We start from the raw sequence: 18,827 nt of genomic DNA on the forward strand, positions 1-18,827 counted from the left end.
TGTAAGCAAAGGCGTGATTCAAAGATAAGCCACCAGTAATGTAGCAAAGAATAAGGCTCGATGATTAACTGTATATGGGATGCAAAGGAAGAGGAAAGGTTCTCTCAGTATTAAGAGATCAAAATTCACTTTTAATTATTTTCTTTTTTCATTATAGGTTTCTCTGTCATTCACAGAAAAATGGATCATTTAAACCTTTGGAGGACTCAGTTTTCGCAATACTTCAGTGTTACCAACTGAGATTCATGACAGTAAATTTATGACTGTACATGTCTGCGTCATACAACTGCTGAAGAACAGGGAATGTTCTTTATTCTTCTTAAAATTTATTCCTAAAAATAAACCTATAGTATCATGATATTACTAAATAAAACTCAAAAGCACAATTATTAAATTATTAGACTTGCTAATACAAGCACGCGTGTGCAAAAGCTACTGTATCCTGACAGTTACCAAACCTCAAATTTAGATGGTTTCCCTTTGTGGGAAAAGTCATTATATTTGCAAGAAACCACTGAACATTGGCATCAAATATATTTTCAGCTGAGTGTCATTTAGAATTTACTTGAAACAAGTTCTAGAAAATTCCACATCCCACCACTGAGTGGATTTGGTATGATGGCAGCAACTTACAGACTTGTGGTTAGTACTGTGAACCACTACAGCAGCGTGGTGATAGACCGGCGTTTTGAGCAAGCTATACATTACTGCACTGGAACCTGCCACACCTTCACACATGGGGTTGACTGCATTGTGGTACATCATAGTGTTTGTGCAGACCTCTTGCACATCCCTGTGTCTCAGTTCAAAGATGCAGATCTGAACTCTATATTTCTACCCCATGAAAATGGATTTTCCTCAGTTGAAGGTGACTATCCCCATCAGGCCCTCACAGGCATACCCAGGGTCAAGAAAGGATCTACATTTCAGAACACCTGTAACTTAAAGGACATTGCAGGAGAAGCAATCAGCTTTGCCAGTGGGAAAATAAAAGAATTTTCCCTGGAAAAACTCAAAAACTCTAATCATGCAGCTTACAAAAAGGGAAGGAAGGTTAAGTCTGACTCATTTAATAGGAGGTCAGTTGATATTGACTTGCTCTGTGGCCATTATAACAATGAAGGGAACTCCCCATCCTTTGGTTTACTCCGGAGTTCCTCAGTTGAGGAAAAATCTTTATCCCATAGAAACTCACTTGATACAAACCTGACTTCAATGCTTCTTCACAACTTCTCTGAAGAAGACCTGGTTACTCAGATTTTGGAAAAACATAAAATAGATAATTTTTCTTCTGGAACAGACATAAAGATGTGCTTAGACATCTTGCTAAAATGCTCTGAGGATTTGAAAAAATGCACAGACATCATAAAACAATGCATAAAGAAAAAATCAGGAAGTAGCATCAATGAAGGAAATGGTAAGGATGCAGTTTCTAGCTCTGAAACTCTCTATATGAATGTAATGACCAGGTTAGCATCCTATCTGAAAAAGCTACCATTTGAGTTCATGCATTCTGGGAATAATGAGGCTATAGATTTAACAGAACTGGTCAGTAATATGCCTAGTTTACAACTGACTCCCTTCTCCCCAGTATTTGGCACTGAACAGCCCCCTAAATATGAAGATGTTGTCCAGCTCTCAGCCCCTGACCCTGGACAGTTTCAGACTATAGAACTGCAAGATGACAAGCACAGTTCTAGGAAAACAGATGCTGCAAAATCCATTCCAGACAAGTCTACGACTTCCTTATATAATTTAGAGATAAGTGATCCCAGAACTCTAAAAGATGCCCAACCTCAATCACAGTCATTAACCATGAACCCTTTAGAAAGTGTTTCTTCTGGTGGGCTAATGGAAACCCTTTATATTGAAGAAGAGTCAGATGGAAAGAAAGCATTAGATGAAGGGCAGAGGACAGAGAATGGACCCAGTCAGGAGTTGTTAAAGGTACACAAAGACAGAGAAGAAGTTTCAGACCGTGGTACTCATCTTAAAAAAGGTCCTGCCTCAATGCAAAGTGAAATTGGTAAGATATTTGAGAAACCAGTTGTTAATCTACTTGAGGAAGATCCTAAACCAAAAGTTCCTAAAGTTGAAGAGGGAAACCACAGAGATTTTATGGATCCTAACAGTCAGGAAGAGATAGATAAATTGTTAATGGATTTGGAATCTTTCTCACAGAAAATGGAGACCTCTCTAGGAGAGCCTCTTGCCAAAGGTAAAAGCTCTAACTCTCTAAATAGTCCTAGTCAGTTAACTGGTCAGTTCCCTGTAGATCTTGAGCCTAAATCTAAAGTCTCCTCACCCACGGAAAAAGTCTCACCTTCCTGTCTAACAAGGATTATTGAAACCAATGGACACAAAATAGAGGAAGAAGATCGAGCCCTCTTACTGCGAATTCTAGAAAGCATTGAAGACTTTGCTCAAGAACTGGTTGAATGCAAATCAGGCAGAGGGAGCCTATCACAAGAAAAAGAAATGATGCAAATTCTACAGGAAACCTTGACAACTCCCTCCCAGGCCAATTTACCAGGCTGTAGAAGTCCTGTTGGTGATAAAGCCAAAGATACTACTTCAGTGGTTTTGATTCAGCAGACCCCAGAGGTGATCAAGGTAAGACCCAACAATCTACATTCTCCAAAGAAATGTTCTAATGTTTGCGAAATTTTTTTTAAATTTTTGTTATCCATTTGATGTTCTGCTAAAGCTCCTGCCCTACACTAGGCATGGTCTCACTAAGTTCAGTGAAAAAAACTAAAGGGCAAAGTCTTTAGTGTCAGGGAGACTGGCTTCAACTGTCTTCCCCACACCCTTTATTTTCTTCCTAGGTTCAGTGACCAAAGGAAAGTTACTTAGCCTTGATATGCTCATCTATATAATGGAAATAATAATCAAGATAACTTATGTGAAACACAAGTAAAGTTCCTTACACAAAGTAGACATTTAATATTAGTTCTCACCCTCCTCAGTCAACCAGTAGGCCACCCATTACTGTATGCTTGTATAGACTGCAAGGGTGCTGGGTAGGGTACATAACTTTTCTTTTCTTTTTTTTCTTTTTTTTTTTTTGATGGAGGTACCGGGGATTGAACCTAGGACTCCTAAGCATGCTCTCTACCACTGAACTATACCCACCCCTCGAGTAGACATGACTCTTAAAGAGCTTAAAGTCTAGTTGGGGAAACAAAACTAACATACCAGAAACAGTACCCGGACCTGTAAGCACATGTATGAAGGTTTTGTTAGTCCAGTAGATCTTTCAAAGAAGGTAAAGACTAGAGTATATGAGATTTCCTTCACCATGCAATTGAGAATAAATAGCAACCTAGAGTCATAGGATAGAAGTATTTTCAAAAGCCTTTGAATCTACCCTGCTACTTATAGCATCGCTTTTGAATAATCCCAGAAAGGGAGTTAACCGCCCATTTGTAGGTATGTGTGTATGCTTTAGCACAACAGGATTGTTCCTGTTCATTGTGTATGTCCAGTGTGGCTTAGTAAGAGGCTCTGCTCCACCTCACTCAGGGATGCTCCATGTTCCTACAGCTGCCCCATTGCCCCACCGAGAATATGTGGCTTATGAGTTCACTGAGGAAGGGGAAGAAAAGGTGGTGCTTTTAACTGCCTTGTCCCACACATGACATACTTCCCATCTGATCAGTCCAGTGATTCCAGCCTAAGGTCTGAGAATCGTAGGGGAGCACATAGAATATTTGGTGAGCACTGTCTCTACATATGAATATACCATACATGTCAACATGTATGAATTCAGGCATAAAGCCAAATCAACAAAGCAGGTTGTTAAATAATGTTATGAATTATTTAGAGATATTTACATTCGTACAAAAAGTATGAAGAAACACATGGATACATCAAATATAGTGTTCAGAACAATGATTAATCCCTAGAGGAAGGAAGAGAGATGGAGCTGAGAAAGTGTACATAGAAGCCTCAGTAATATTGTAGTTCTAGTTCATAATCTGGTGATGGGTCCCAAGTATTTTGTCATATTTTACGCCTTTTTGCATGTCTTTAATATAGTAGATTTTTCTAATGGATATTAGAGATGACGTAAATGTGGCCAGGTTAAAAAACAAGCTACTTATTATTTTAGCGTTCTCATTAATATTTTCATTGGAGTAGGAAAAAATGCATATTGTGATCAGATAAATAATTTTTACTCCATATTTGTTTTGTGGCTGTTCTCCTGTGCACATTTTTAGACACTAAAATTTAAAGCAATATATACTTAAGGTGATTAAGTAATTTGGGGCTCAACATCCTCAGTTGTTCACTGAGCCTTTCTTTGAAATCTCTGAGTCTCCTCACCCATTGATTCACAAATGGGAATATCTTTAGTTAAGGTAGGTCAGTGCTAGGGGGAGAAACAGTGGAAGTTAATTATAAAAATAAGAAAAATTCTTTCATGTACCCAGGCAATACTGATGTGCTTAATATTTTAGAAAGAAAAGAAAATAGCTATTTGCAACCTCAAAATGGTAATTACATCTAACAGTCCTTGTGATCTGAGGCATGCTAAAATATTTAGATGTATTATCTCACTATTTTACCCATAAAAAAAACCTTCTCTGATAACATATTCCAGTGTCTCACAACCAGTACAGCCAGAAACGCTTACTGTAATACAGTGTTTTGAATTTTATTTAACCCTCTTGTCCCATTATGTTCTGTGAAAAAAGGAGACAGAATTCTTCTAGAAGAGGTGGGCTGCAGAAAGCAGAAAGTGTCAACCGTAAGCCAGGAGCAGGTCCTGCGCAGCCTCTCTCCTGTGTCCCTGGCCGACAGCTCTTAAGCAGATCCCCAGTCTAAGTACAGCTACATAAAAACAACACACTGGGCTCTAAGTGAGCTTCCCAGTTTTTTGACAAGTAAGGACCGAAACAAAAATCGTGTTAAAAAACTCTCCCATAAGTCTTTTAAATAAGTTCCAAAATCGTAGAATAAAATTTGATGAAATTTCTTCTTTTTTCCCCTAGAGGTACATATTTTTTTAATAGAGGGATAATTGACATATAACATTAGTTTCATGTGTACAATATAATGATTTGATATTTGTGTACAGTCTGAAATGATCACCACAATAAGTCTAGTTACCATCTGTCACCATACATGGTTTCCCCCACCCCCGGTAAGATGATGAGATTTCCTGATAAAAGTTGAAGAAGTAATTCATGAAAAATTAAAGAGACGGGTAATATAAAATGTTTAATTTAGGAAGATACTTAATGCAAGAAAACAAAACCATTCTTCCTTGACTCAGTTACCTTCCTACCTTTTTTTAAAATCTTTCTTTACTTCTTATGAAATATTTTAAATCAGGAGTTGGCAAACGTTTTCTGTAAAGGGCCAAAGAGTGAATATTTTAGGCTTTGCAGGTTACAAGGTGTCTGTCACATAGTCTGTTTTTTTAAACAGCTCTGTAATAATGTAAAACTATTCTTAGCTCCACGCCTTAAAAAATGGGCAGTGGGCTAGATTTAACCCACAGACTGTAATTTACAACCCCTGTTTTAAACAAACAGAAAAGTATTGTGAATAATACAAAAAGCACTCATTACCCACAACTTAGTGTTAAATCTTAACGTTTTGCCATAGCTTTGCTTCAGATCTTTGCTTTATTTAATATTTTCATTAATATCACCATTTTAAAAAATCACCTCAGTTATTGTTGCAATCCCTAGGGCTCCCCTTCCCAGTATCTTTTCCCCTTTCCAGAGGTAACTGCTTCCTGAAGTGTCAGTGTTTATCTCCTGTAAGCTTTTATACAGTATTGTCGGTCATGTTTTTATTCTTATATAGAAAGAACAGAAAATAGTAGAAATGAACAGAAGGTAGTAGAAAATAAAATCAGAAAGAGAGGTTGGGGCCGTCTTTTGAATGACCTTGTATGCTGTGCTAAAGAGTTTGTTCTAGGGGACTGGGGAGCTAAAGAAGACTTTAAAGCAGAGGAGTCCCACAGTATATTTTTTAAGAATAATATTTTTTAAAGAATAATAAATTTTAAATTAAGTTGCTTTTTTAAAAAATAATTTGGGCAGTCAAATTTTTTCCCATTGTTGAAAACATTTCAATTAAAAGATTTACATAAGGGGCAAGTAGGAAGTGCTTTTATGTGACATTGATGATTATCCCTGAGAAGAAAGATTGACTTGACAATATTATGTGTCATTAATATTTTAATATGTGTTTCAAAATAATTTCTCAAGAGTGAACTGTATTTGTTGTCCAGAAATATAATTCAAACCTGCATTGGGAGAAGGAGTCAAATAGAAAATACTAAGAGGATGTTGAGAGATTGCTGAAGATGATATTGGTCCAGATCAGGGGTCAGCAACCTGTGGTCCATGGGCCAAATCTGACCTGCCACCTCTGTTTGTAGATAGTTTTATTAGAACACAGCCACACATTCATTTACATATGGTCTATGTGACTGCTTTTGTGCTCTGCCTACCAAGCTGAATAGTTACAACAGAGACCTTAAAGCCTAATATATTTACTATCTGCCATTTACAGAAAAAGTTCGCTAATTCCTAGTCTAGATATTATTTCATGGTAGATCAACAAAATAGACTTTAGATAAGATTCCATGTGATATTTTGTTAAAGGCATTGGAAACCTTGGAAATGTAATTAAATATCAGTGGCAATAACTACCAGTGGTTGATGGCCGTCGAACAGTGTGCCAGTAGAAATAGAAAAATAAATAAGCCCAGAGCTTTCATAGTCCTTCGTCGTGAGTTCTGATCGTGGGTTCTGAACTACATAACTTTCTCCCCTTCCCTCTCCAGTCACTACGTATCTCTTGACTTTTCCACTTAAAAGAGCTTCCTTTTCATCCATGTCTTACTCTGTTCTTTTTTCCTTTCTTTGCTCATGAACTCTCTCTCTCACTGTCAAGTTATCTATATCATTGGTCAACAAGTGAGTATTTGCCTCTGTACATGCTGTTTTCACAAAGACTCTAAGTGACAGGAAACAACCCTGTAGATTCCAGAATAGCTGAGATGTGCAGATGGGCGTGAAATGAGTTGAACAAGAGTAAGAGAACAGTATGTTTTCATTTATATGTGGAATCTAAAAAATTAAAGCAAACAAATGAGTATAACAAAAGAGAAACATGCTCACAGAGAACAAACTAGTGATTACCAGTGGGAAGAAGGGTGGGAGGAGGGACGAGATAGGGGCAGGAGATTGAGATACAAAGTACTGGCTAGAAAATAAATAAGCTACAAGGTTATAGTGTACAGCATAGGACATACAGCTAATACTTTATAATAACTTTAAATAAAGTAAAATCTATAAAAATATCAAATCATTATGTTGTACACCTGAAACTAATATAATATGATAAATCAACTATACTTCAATAAAAAAGAGAGAGAACAGCTTGCAGAAGAGAGAAACAGGGTGTGGCTGAGATTTCAAAAGGTTTCATAATTACAAAATGAGTGAATTACTGAGGATATGTTTTGACATGGGAGATAATAATTTTTTAAGAAACAGAAAAACTATACTGCTTTGGTAATTCACATAATAAATTATATCTTAATTCTGTGTTTTATTACCACCGGCAGATGGTATTACAGTCATTTTTTATCTGTTTTTAGCCTTATGGGGCAATAGTCTGTTAGCTGTTATTCACAGGTTAAAATAACAAACCCTAGCTTCCCCTGAAAATTATTTATTTTTACTCAGTTTTAGTAAAAACAAAGCTAGGGAAAAAAAATCCATTACTGCTTGTCCCAATTGATAGACTGGAGGGCAAGGGGGAGAGTGCTTCAGTGAAAGAGGAAAATTTTAAGGTAAATAAGGAGGAAGGTTTTTTTAAAGCTATACTATAATATGTAAGTCTAGTGAAACATTACAAATTTCAACTAATTACAGCTAATTGAGGGGGAAATCTGTCTGAATTACCAAAAAGTACAAATTGAAATCTTCATGTTTAATGTTTTTAAGAAGTAGCATTAATTTCAAGATTAAAGGATTAAACTGTTATCTAAGTATTGCCAAGAATGAACTTTAGCTGCACCTATTTCAATAATGTGGTAAAAGATCACTTATAGGTGTTGGCAAATGAAAAAAGAAGGCAATATAGGCGATAACAATATTTAACCCTTCATAAAGTGGACAGTCTCCTTTAGGAGAATGGCAAAATGGAGTGGAAGGCAAAAAGCCTTTATAGGGTAAAGAAGAAAGAACAAGGAAGAGACGAATAGAAAATGTCTAATTGGCTGGGGCCGCGTAGTGTACCTTGTTCGGGGTGAGAAAGCCATTGGCATTTAGGGATTAGCTGACTGACTATACTGTGTTTCTGGTCACGTGGAGCATTTACAGGGACATGTAAGGTATTCAGGTTTGGTTTGCTGCCGTGGTTTACCGTGTGCACCCCACGCAGTAGTGGCTCCATCTTGAGCCTAGAAATTTATTTTGGTGTAGTTAATATATTATTGGTATGCAAAAAGAAGGCTGCTAAAATGCTTAAAAATAGATAGTTCCTAAATAGTTTAAGCATGTACTGTGTACAGCACACAGTTGGGGATAAAGATGAATCAGACATGATAAGCCTTTGTGGAGCCCACAGTCTTGTAGGGGAGATGAGCTATTTACTGTGGTGCAAAGTAGAAAGAACAGATTGCATGAGACAGATAAATGGAGTGCTACAGGAGCTCAGAGGAGGGAGAGAGACATCCCAGCTTATGGAGTTCAAAAAAGTTTCTCTGGAGGAAATAGTATTTGTATATGGATACCGTACTCTTATCCAATTAATTTACTTAAGGTCCTAGATGTTGGTGTTATTACAGTGTTAATGATACTAAGGTGAGAGGTTTATTTCTCACACTGGCTTGGACTATTTCCACTCTGTTCCAAGGCATCATAATATACCTTAATCTTCTCCATCTGTCTTGCAAACATAAGCATTTGGTCCCAGGCAAATCCAGTAAGAGAGACAAGATAGATAGATCATAAATCCATTACTTCTTTCAAACCTAAGCTCTGTGGTAGTCTAATCTTGATCAAGGGCAAATGAAATTGGCTTAACAGAACTCTCCTTCCAAGAGAGTATAAACAGAAATATCAGACTGCTCTACTTATATTATTGTGACTTCCAAGTGAGTAGAATTCACACTAATAAGGTAAAGGGTTACAAGGATGGGACCCCTTTCCCATCAGTTTTCTTCAGTTTTTAAGTCAGGCTTTAAGCAGACAGTCTATCTGACAATCTAATTTGTACCTTATCTTCTCCTTTATCACTTCAGTCTCCAAAATTGTAATTTTCAGCTTCCAAACGTACACCTAGTAAAAATGAAGTACTAAAATAAGAATATGTGGAGAGATTTGTGAATCCCTGTCAGGATTCTTTGCCTGGGCCGTTACCTTCTATTGGCCTTTATTTAGCAAATGGTAACATTAAGTAAGTGTTTGTTAAATGAATGAATAATCAAATGAAGAAATTTTTGCTTGTCTGCTGTGCCCCTTTGTCAAGTGGAAACTCTGCCCTTTTGCATGAATGCCATCTCTTTCCCTGCCCTTGGCTTCTCTAGGATGGATGCAAAAGGACCTGACATGAGGTTCCCTCTGGGACTTGAGTAGGTGCCTCAACAAGACTCAGATACCACACAGGGAGCTCTGGCCTCTTCGCTCCTCTAGCTTTTAACACCTAAAAACCTATGGTGTCCTAGATAAAGTCCAATCACCTTTCCTGGCACGAGGGGAGAACCCCATTAAGAGTATAGATCATTTTACCTTATCAAGGGATGGAAATCTCTTGATTACAGACTGTAGGCATTTTGAGGAGAGAGTTCGCTCTTATTCACCATTGCACCCTCAAGCCCTGTTGCAGTACCTTCACATACTAGCTGTTTGTTTAAATCCTGAAAATTTAGCCTTTTTCTTTAAGGGAAACCTATACATCTCCTTGTCCTTTTCCTCATTCTTAGAAGTCCAATCTTCATCCTCAGGGATTTAGTTTGGAAAAGAACTTTTCTGGCCATTTAATTTCAATACAATTACTTATTTTTTTGTCTGTTTGGTTTTTGAATGTCCAAGAGGGTCAAAGAAATCTTTCAAGGCAGGTAGGAATCTGCACTGCTACTAGAACTCACTTTGTTTCTTCCTGACCCTGATTAGGAATATGTGTCTGAGATATCACTCCAGAGGAATAAAGGACCTTCCTAAGTTATTGATAAAACGTTTTGGCTTTTTCAAAGCTTAGATATTATGTTGAATAATTTCATATGTATATTTAAATGCAGAATAATTATGAAAATAAAGTTATAACAAAGCACACTTTAGGAACCTTATTAAAAGTTTCTTCTGGAGCACTTAATAAGTACTTTTCTCTTTTTACTTTCTAAGTTTGAATCGAGGCCTTCATTAAGATTAACCAGTCATTTCACGGAGGGAAAATGTTTCTTTTCCCCCAGCTTCTCCCCCAGTAGGTGCTGATGGTTTTTTGAGTCCAGTGCTGGGAATATTTAAATGGAAATCAAAACACCCAAGAATACAGTAGAAAACCATTCTCCCTTTTACTTCATTTAACCACCATGTAGATTAATAAAAGTAAAAGGATCTGGCCTGTGGCAAATACAAATTTACAGAATGAGTTCAGCCCATATTTCCCCTCCACTATTAATGTCTTCTGAGGTCAAGTCCTCTTGAATCTCTATCCTTTTTAACTGATCAGCATCACTTATCTCAGATATGTCCCCACCTGTATTCAAAAGAACACGGTAGATATGCATGTACTAATGTAGAAAAATGGTCAAAAATAAATAGATTATTTAAAATGTAAATTGTAAAACACGTACCAAAGTGATCCCTTTTTGTTATTAATATGTTTGTGTGCATACAAAAAATGTGGGGGAAAATATGCTTCAAATTATGCATGTTCCTCTAAAAGTAAAATATGAGATCTCGATATCTTGGTGCTCTGATAAGTCTAGCCCCCTCCAGCCTCCCTTGACAGGAGTGAAAAGGAGCTCCCAGAACTTGGCTTGCTCCTGGTAAGCCCTCAGGTCCCCCTCACAGGTTTGCTGACACACACCTTCACCGTTCTCTGCCCTAAGACCATCAGAACTAATCTGACATGCCCTTCATCCCCGTTTACACCAGTCACCACAAGAAGTCTAGGGGTCCAGGTCATCACTCTCCTCTTCACTCTCCTCTTCCCTTTTCTAAGTCCAGCCTTGAAATCCTTTCTCGCCCTCTTCATCATTCACTGGCAAAATGTCCTAGGTTGTGAAACTCTTTTCTAAACATTCCTTTTACCTTCTTGTTGTAACTGAAGCCCATCTCTCCCTAAGGATACTAGAGCCATGTGAAATGGTGGCACTTTTCTTTACCACTCCATCCCTCTCCTACTAGATCTGGAGGGGGCAGTAAGTGTTCATGCATTTCATTGCAACTTCCAGACTATTCTTTTTTGCCACATCTCTGAAACTATCCTCCCCCAACTTTGAACTAATGTCATTAGACTCACCACCCACTAACCGTCCTGATTGTAGTCGTCTACCACCCCTAGGTCTCTTCCTTTATTTGTTGAAGATTTTAGTTCCTGGCTATATGACATTTTCCAGTACTACTTGCTACAGTTCTTCAGTAGACAAGTTTTCAGTAGATGAGGCATCCAGTACGCAAGCTTCTCAGTCCTTTGATTTCTTCTCCAATGAGCTTGTCCTCTTCCCCTCTTTAGCTACGTATTCTCTGGCCCTGTGTTTATGTCACTGGTTTTAAAAGTATGGCTCCCAGCTAACAGCATTAGCATCACCTGGGAGCTCCATGGAAATTCATATTCTCAGGCCCCAGCCCCGGTCTACTAAACTGAAACTCTGAGGGTGGGGCCCAGCAATCTTTGGTTTAACAAGCTCTTCTGGTGATTCTGATGCATGATCTTGTTTGACAATCACTGCCGTGGTTCATCATTAAAATCACTCCCTGAATATACTCTCAGCTGCCTTGTCCTGCCCTCATTTCATGGTACTCACCGGGAAAACCCCCAACTCATGTTAAATTGTGTTCTCTGTCTACTCTGAGCTTTTATTTATGCTGCTGACCTTGGCTGGAGAAGATCGCACAACCAAACTGAGTGGTCTTGCATTAAATTCATGACCACCAACCTCCAGTGGGCCTTTAGCACTCTGGCAGTCCTGCTACCTTTCCCTGGTCCCTCGGTTTCCCACTCTGCACATGACTTTCATAGCTTCCTCTGTGTCCTCTAACACCTCCGCTTCCATCCTTGCCCACAGCGAATGACCTTGTTTCCTATTTTACTGAGAAAACTAAAGCAATGAGAGGAGACCTGTAGCCACCCACCTAGCCGTATCAGCACCTATTTACTCTCCCTTCCCTTCTGTTACTGTGCATGAATGGTCTGGGCACCTGTCTCAGGCCAACCCCTGTACTTGTGCTCTAGATCCCATCATCTCCCTTCAACTTAGGGACACTCCTCCAGTGATTGACCCTTTTCTCCCCTGCAGTCATCAGTTTTTCCCCTTCGATCATTCCATCAGCAGGTAAACATGCTGCAATTCTCCCCTATAAAACCAGGCATCCCAAAGGCATTTTGGCATCCAGTAGTTCCATAGCTATTGAATTAGTAACATAATGGCTTATCCCCAGGGTCCTTGACCATCAATTCCAGCCTTCCCTTTTGACATCTGTGAATTCAGCCCTCACCCCAAATTACTGAGAAGTCATATACACATATACCCCCAACGAAGACACTGGGGCAAGATATTTTATGGTACTGCCACCATATATTCGTTGACATTCAACACGGCAGTGTCAATGGATTGGAAACTCCATATTCCTTCTAACTTGTCTTAACATATTTATAGGCCAAAGTAAATTCTTATGCTCTGTAATGAGCAGTCTCTACTTGAAATAATTCCTGAAGGAGAGAAGGAGGACAAAAGACAGATTAAGAAGAACTTTAGGAACCAGAAATTCTAGAGATCCAATAATTATTATAGCAAATAATTTTAGGTTCTTAATTATCTCTCTGCCCCAGATCCTAGAAGAACATCTGCCCCCAAGTATTAGCAACAGTGAGAGGGAAAAATATCAGATATATGGGTTCTTTCACTTATTAGATCTCCTCCTGTTTTGCTGCAATCAGTGAAGTTAAGGCTAGACAATTTGGGAGCAGAGAAACCATAGATCTCTACCACCCAGTCCTTCCCCGACTCCAGTGTTTCATCATTTAAGAGTAAAGTAACATTAATAACACAAAACTAGCTATTAATTAAACAAAGAGAAAATATCAAGTTAGTGCATAAAGGAGAAGGATATAAAAATGTAGGGTTGTGGGGAGGGTTAGCTCAGTGGTAGAGTGTGTGCTTAGCTTGCACGAGGTCCTGAGTTCAATCCCCAGTACTGCCACTTAAAAAAATAAAATAAAACAAACCTAATTACTCCCCCCCAAAGCAAACAAACAAACACATTTTTTTTAAAGGAGGGTTAAGAATAATTAGCTTTTAATCAATTTCCTCTATTAAAGTTTACTTACAATGATATTTTCAACAAAGTCTGTGATTCTAAGTTATTATTACCTTTTTTAACTGCTCTGCCAGTTAGAGCCAGGATGTGAAAGACTTTTTTTAAATTGAGATATAATATCTCATCATATAAAATTCACCCTTTTAAAGTGCATAATTCAGTAGGTTTTAGTATATTCAACAAGATTGTGCAACCATTGTGCAACCAGAATATTTTCATCACCCGCCCAAAAAGCTGTATTCATTAGTAGTCAGTCCCCATTCCATCCCTCCCTCCAGGCCCTGGCAACCACTAATCTACTTTCTGTCTCCATAGATTTGCCTATTCTAATAGGACATTTCATGTAAACAGAATCATACAATATGTGAGTCTTTTGTATCTAGCCTCTTTCACTTAACATAATACTTTAAAGGTTTACCATGTAGCACGTATCAATACTTCATTCCGTTTTATGCTTAAGTAATACTCCTTTGTATGAATATACCACATTTTGTTTATCCATTCATCAACTGATGGACGTTTGGGTTGTTTCCACTCTGGCTATTATGGATAGCACTGCTATATGAACACTCATGTGCAAGTTTTTGTGTGGACAGAAAAGGATTTTGATTTAGCATTTTAAAGTTTTTCAAAATAGCCAGCTTCCTTTTTTAAATCAGAAGTACCCTCTTGATATAGCAGAACTTCCTCTTTAATATGTGACTCCCCCACCCCACCCCACCCACGTAGCATCATAGGAGCAAAATCTTTTGACAGTCACTTCAGAGTGACTGTCTGCTCTGTCTGGACCTAATACTAACATACTCCCCTGAACACAGGTCCTCAGAGCTGAGCTGATTCCCAGGCTTGATGTGCTGTTTCTGTTACTCAGATGTTTGCAGTTTTGCTGCCTTGTTCATCCCAAGTTTTCATAACTCTAAGGCCTTTATTGGTACTATTATCTCAAGTCTCCGTAGCCTTGTTCAGTGGACGCTGGGGAATGATTTTACATGTTGGTTTACAAAATACAGACTAGATTTATTTTGGCACAGTACATTGTATATACAGTATTAACTGCTTAGCAGTTTTATACAAGTCAAAATAAGTGACTTACTTCTTCAGCAAATGTTCAAAATTTTCTCTATCATGTGCAAGCAACCCATTTTTTCTTAAAACATCCCATACAGTTGTTTCTTTCCAGAGAGAGAGAATTAATATTGTGTATCACCATTGTCTTCATTTTCAAAGTGGGGAGAACAGGGAATTCTGAGAAAATTCAGAAAGTTCTAGAAACTCCATCCTGAGTTTCAAACTAAGCCTCAAAGAGTGAATTCTACAAAAACAGAATGTGTTAGATGTCACACACAACTTTATCTCTTCTGTCTCCTTTCTAATCTCACCTTCCATCAGGGTACGACCTCTCTCTGGACTCATGCCTCAGTTTTGTAGGTCATTTCAGGACATGATAAGGGAATATCTTTTCTTGCTTGATATATTGGAGGCTCTCCTTAAAAAAAATATATATCTTTAGTTTTTAGAATCATTGCTGAGAGACCAGCCTCTCATCTATGTATCCCTGCCAGGGAACTTATAAAACCTGTGACCCAGGAATTCACACATACTCCTGCTGCTGGTTCTCTGAGAAAGATTATCTTCCTTGCTCAAGCGTGTTTGCTCTGGGGGAACATACATAGCATGGCAAGATGAGAAAGAAACCCCAGTCGAGGCAGCTGGATCTTAAAGTAGCAACTGATATATCCCAATCATTCCTACAACAGGAGAACACCAGTCTTTTTCGTCCTCTAGTCAAGCTCTCGTAACACAGTTGCCCTGAAGACCCAGGTTGAGCCCATGGTCTAGATAGGACAACCAGTGTCTTCATACAGTGTATGTGTGTGAATGATCTGCAGGCCAAGAAAAGATTCAGGTTGCTGTGCAGGAAACACCTGTTGTTGCCTAGCTATCTTGTTAGGTCTTCACATATGCTGCAGAGGGCAGGAGAAAAGATCTCACCGTTTATTCCAGAAGAACATTGGAAAGACTCTCACAGTCATCTCTTCCCATCGTAACTGCCCACAGCTCCTAACTTTCCATGTTTTCAAACTGAATGTATTAACGATATGTTTATAGTTTTCTATTCTTCCTCTCTGGTTAGTACCTCCAGGGGAAACCTCTCACCCAGAAATAGCTCTTCCCTTCCAGCATCCAGCCCCATGGGTTGGACCACTTCCTCTATGATCATAGTAGGGAAGGAAGAGAGTAGATCAAGGGCCATGTTTGCATCAGTCGTGAAAATCCTTGTGTTTGATCTTTTCCCAGTACAAAAGCAGTCACTCTAAAACCTATGTTCTTTGCTTCTGTGTTTCAGTTATCATATACTTCTTGAAACTAACTTACATTCTCAGATTCTTTCTAGAACTAAGCAGGTTTACTTTCATTAAAAGGCAAGTAAATAAGTAAAAAGCAAATAAACCAACCTCATGATAGTCTTTCTCCATCAATAACTCATTGCCACAGACCAGTTCTTTCCTAACCCCCTTTAGGGGGCCTGGCCTTTTCTCCTTCTGAATTTTTTGGAAAGCGGTTGGATAAATAAAAACTTAGAGCTTATTTCTTCATCATCAAAAGACATGGAGAAGTATTTTCTTTTTGCTTAAGAGGGTAGCAGGGCAGGCTTTTGAAACTCCAGAGATTTATGGGAAATAAATGAAATGAAAGTATTTGTTGTCCTTTGCTTCAGACCGACATTGTGCTAGGTGCAGTGAGAAAGAGAAGGGATCACTGCTTTATCATCTTCATACCCTCAGCACCCAGCAGAGTAGCTGCACATAATAGTAGTCAGAAAAAAATTTGTTGAGTGACTGAATGACTTTAAAATTGACCTTACCCTAAAGAGTTTAGATTCTACTGGAAAATATTGTCAGATTATAAAACATTGCAGTACAAGCCCTTTTACCTGAACATGATTAGAATGGATAGTTACCCAATAGGGAATCATTAACTCTCTGCATACTCTGTGTATCTTCAACATTTTATTTAACTCAAAACGTTAACTTATTCAGATCTTTTGACATAGGGCCAAAGCCTTTTCTTTGAGAATAAGTGTCATAATTGGAAATTGAAGTTTCATGACATCTTTCTTTAGTCCACTCAGTACATTTGTTAACCGATTTCCAGTTTCAGTTTCTTTAAAGTGGAGACAGAACTTAAGTCAGTAGTGAAGCAATTTAAATAGACACCTTCCGCATTTTAATGTTTTTTTCTCCTTCATCTCACCCATAACTAATTTTATAGCAAAAAAAAATTAGTAGTAGTAGTTTGCCTTTACTTAGTTTTTATAAAATCATTCAGTGTCAGGTTCTTTTTTTTCCAATTTTAGAAACATCCACTCCTTTTTTTCCACACTCATATTTCGTTAGTTTAAGTAGTATGTAATTGAATTGAATAATTAGTGTAAAAAATAGAAACCTGCATAAACAAGTGGGGACAAATACAACCAACGCTTCGTAAACTTAAAATTCAACCACTGAGATGAGAAATATGAGAGCATAACAGAAACTAAACTATTAGCCATAAATCAGTGTGTCCTGGGCATTGGTGGTTCTCTTTCATAGGAGAAATGGAGGGGGCTTAACTAGAGAAGCCTTCATGAGGTAGTAAAATTTGAGTTGGACTTTGAAGGATGGTTAAAGTGTGTATAATTTGAGAAGAAGCATTCTCAGGAAGGGGATGAAAAGTCACCCCCCTGAAGCCACGAGTTGATGCTGGGAAGGGGAGGAATACAGCTAAGGTGTGATTTAGTTGAAAAAGCATTAAATGATAAGTCTAAAGACCTAGTTGCATTCATAACAAACTTTTTGATGTTTTAATTTGGAGATAAGTAATTAAGGAGGAATGGGAATGTTATAGGCAAGAGTGTAGGGAAGGATCCAGGTTGAAGCATTAGACCAGTGGTTTCAGTGTAATCCTCTTTCAATCACATATATGCTGAATGCTTTCAGTAAGATTTTGATGAGTGGAGAATTCTACAGATTAAAAAAAAAATTTGAAACCTGCAGATTTAGGTATATAAGCCTAATATACATATTATAAAGTGTTCTAACAATGTCTTGAAATCAAGGGGAAAAACTTAAGTTCTAGGAAACAATAGAAAACCAAAGAATTTAATTCCCACTGAATTAGACAAAGGTTCAGCAGAAGAGAGTTGTAAGCTATTTTTGATTTGGGGGTTTATTTGGTAATACTTGGTTTATATTTTCTAGAAGTAGAAAATATTGAACAATGTAGCTGATGGAAAATAAATATTGAAGTCTGAATATTAAACATGAGAGAATACTTAAAGATTCACTTGTAAATAACTATTTGAGGCAGGTGTTTAACATGCAATAGAATAATAGAATATTTTTAAAATCTGAGATTTCTTTAAAGCCTCTTAAGAAAAACAAGTCTCACAAATTGAAGATGCATTCTGTCATTGCTGTTTGATCATCTTTTGTACCTTTATTATAGCCAAATTTCACTCACTTCTGTGTATCTAAAGCTGCTTTCTTCTGGCATTCAGTCATTCCACTTCTTAAACCAACACTTTGACAGTAAATTTTCAGATGTATCCAGATTCAAAATCACTTCAAAGAAGTATGTTTGATGACTAAGATAGTTTTCAACAAACAAGGGAAAAAGAGATTTGATTTTAAAATCTGAGACTGACGAATCTCTTTTTATATTACCATTTGAGAATGAAAGTCTTTTTCTCCACATTTTGTCTTGAGGGTTTTGGACATTTGCTTCCCTTCAACTAAGAAGTATAAAAAACTAGATGTACTTCAGACTTGAAGTACAGACTTCTTTTTTCATAAAATATTAAATAGCAAAATTAAAAATGCTCAACATGTTCTTTCTCTTCTAGCTTGAGGAGAAACTGTTTTATGTGGATTGACACCTCACATACTCTGAGTTTAAGAAGCTAGCATTATCTGAGAAGTCGCTATTTTTAGGTCCAGCTGTAATGTTTCTAACTTTGGTGCTCAGAGTAGTGGGTGCTTCTTTTCCCAGAAGGCTCTGTAATTCTCAACATGGGTAGGTCAGTTTGACATAAAGCTACCTACAAGGAGCAACAGGCCCATTGCAGCCCGTGTTTCTTTCTTGAAAATTATGAGCAGATATTGGGAGCCACAGGCAGTATTTGGGGAGCAGCTGCATGTCAGTACAAGCATGGATTGTGGTCTCTGGAGGCTGGGAGAGCACAATGCTTGAACTTAATTTCTTTGGGAGATAAGAAGAAAAAATACCTTTCTGCCTGACGAGATTGACAACTTATTAACTCTATCTTCA

General features: G+C 37.8%; 1 protein-coding gene across 2 annotated transcripts in view; it reads left to right on the forward strand.

The window, feature by feature from the left end:
* Positions 1-18,827, forward strand: part of PPP2R3A (protein phosphatase 2 regulatory subunit B''alpha) — a 151,587-nt gene that overhangs the window by 50,700 nt on the left and 82,060 nt on the right. For both annotated transcript variants that reach the window (XM_072956262.1, XM_072956313.1), the window contains one exon: positions 158-2,613. In XM_072956262.1, the coding sequence (XP_072812363.1) occupies positions 616-2,613 (1,998 nt within the window). In that variant the 5' untranslated portion in view covers positions 158-615. The remainder of the gene's footprint in view (positions 1-157; positions 2,614-18,827) is intronic.

Source organism: Vicugna pacos, chromosome 1, assembly GCF_048564905.1.
Source record: "Vicugna pacos chromosome 1, VicPac4, whole genome shotgun sequence".
NCBI lineage: Eukaryota > Metazoa > Chordata > Mammalia > Artiodactyla > Camelidae > Vicugna > Vicugna pacos.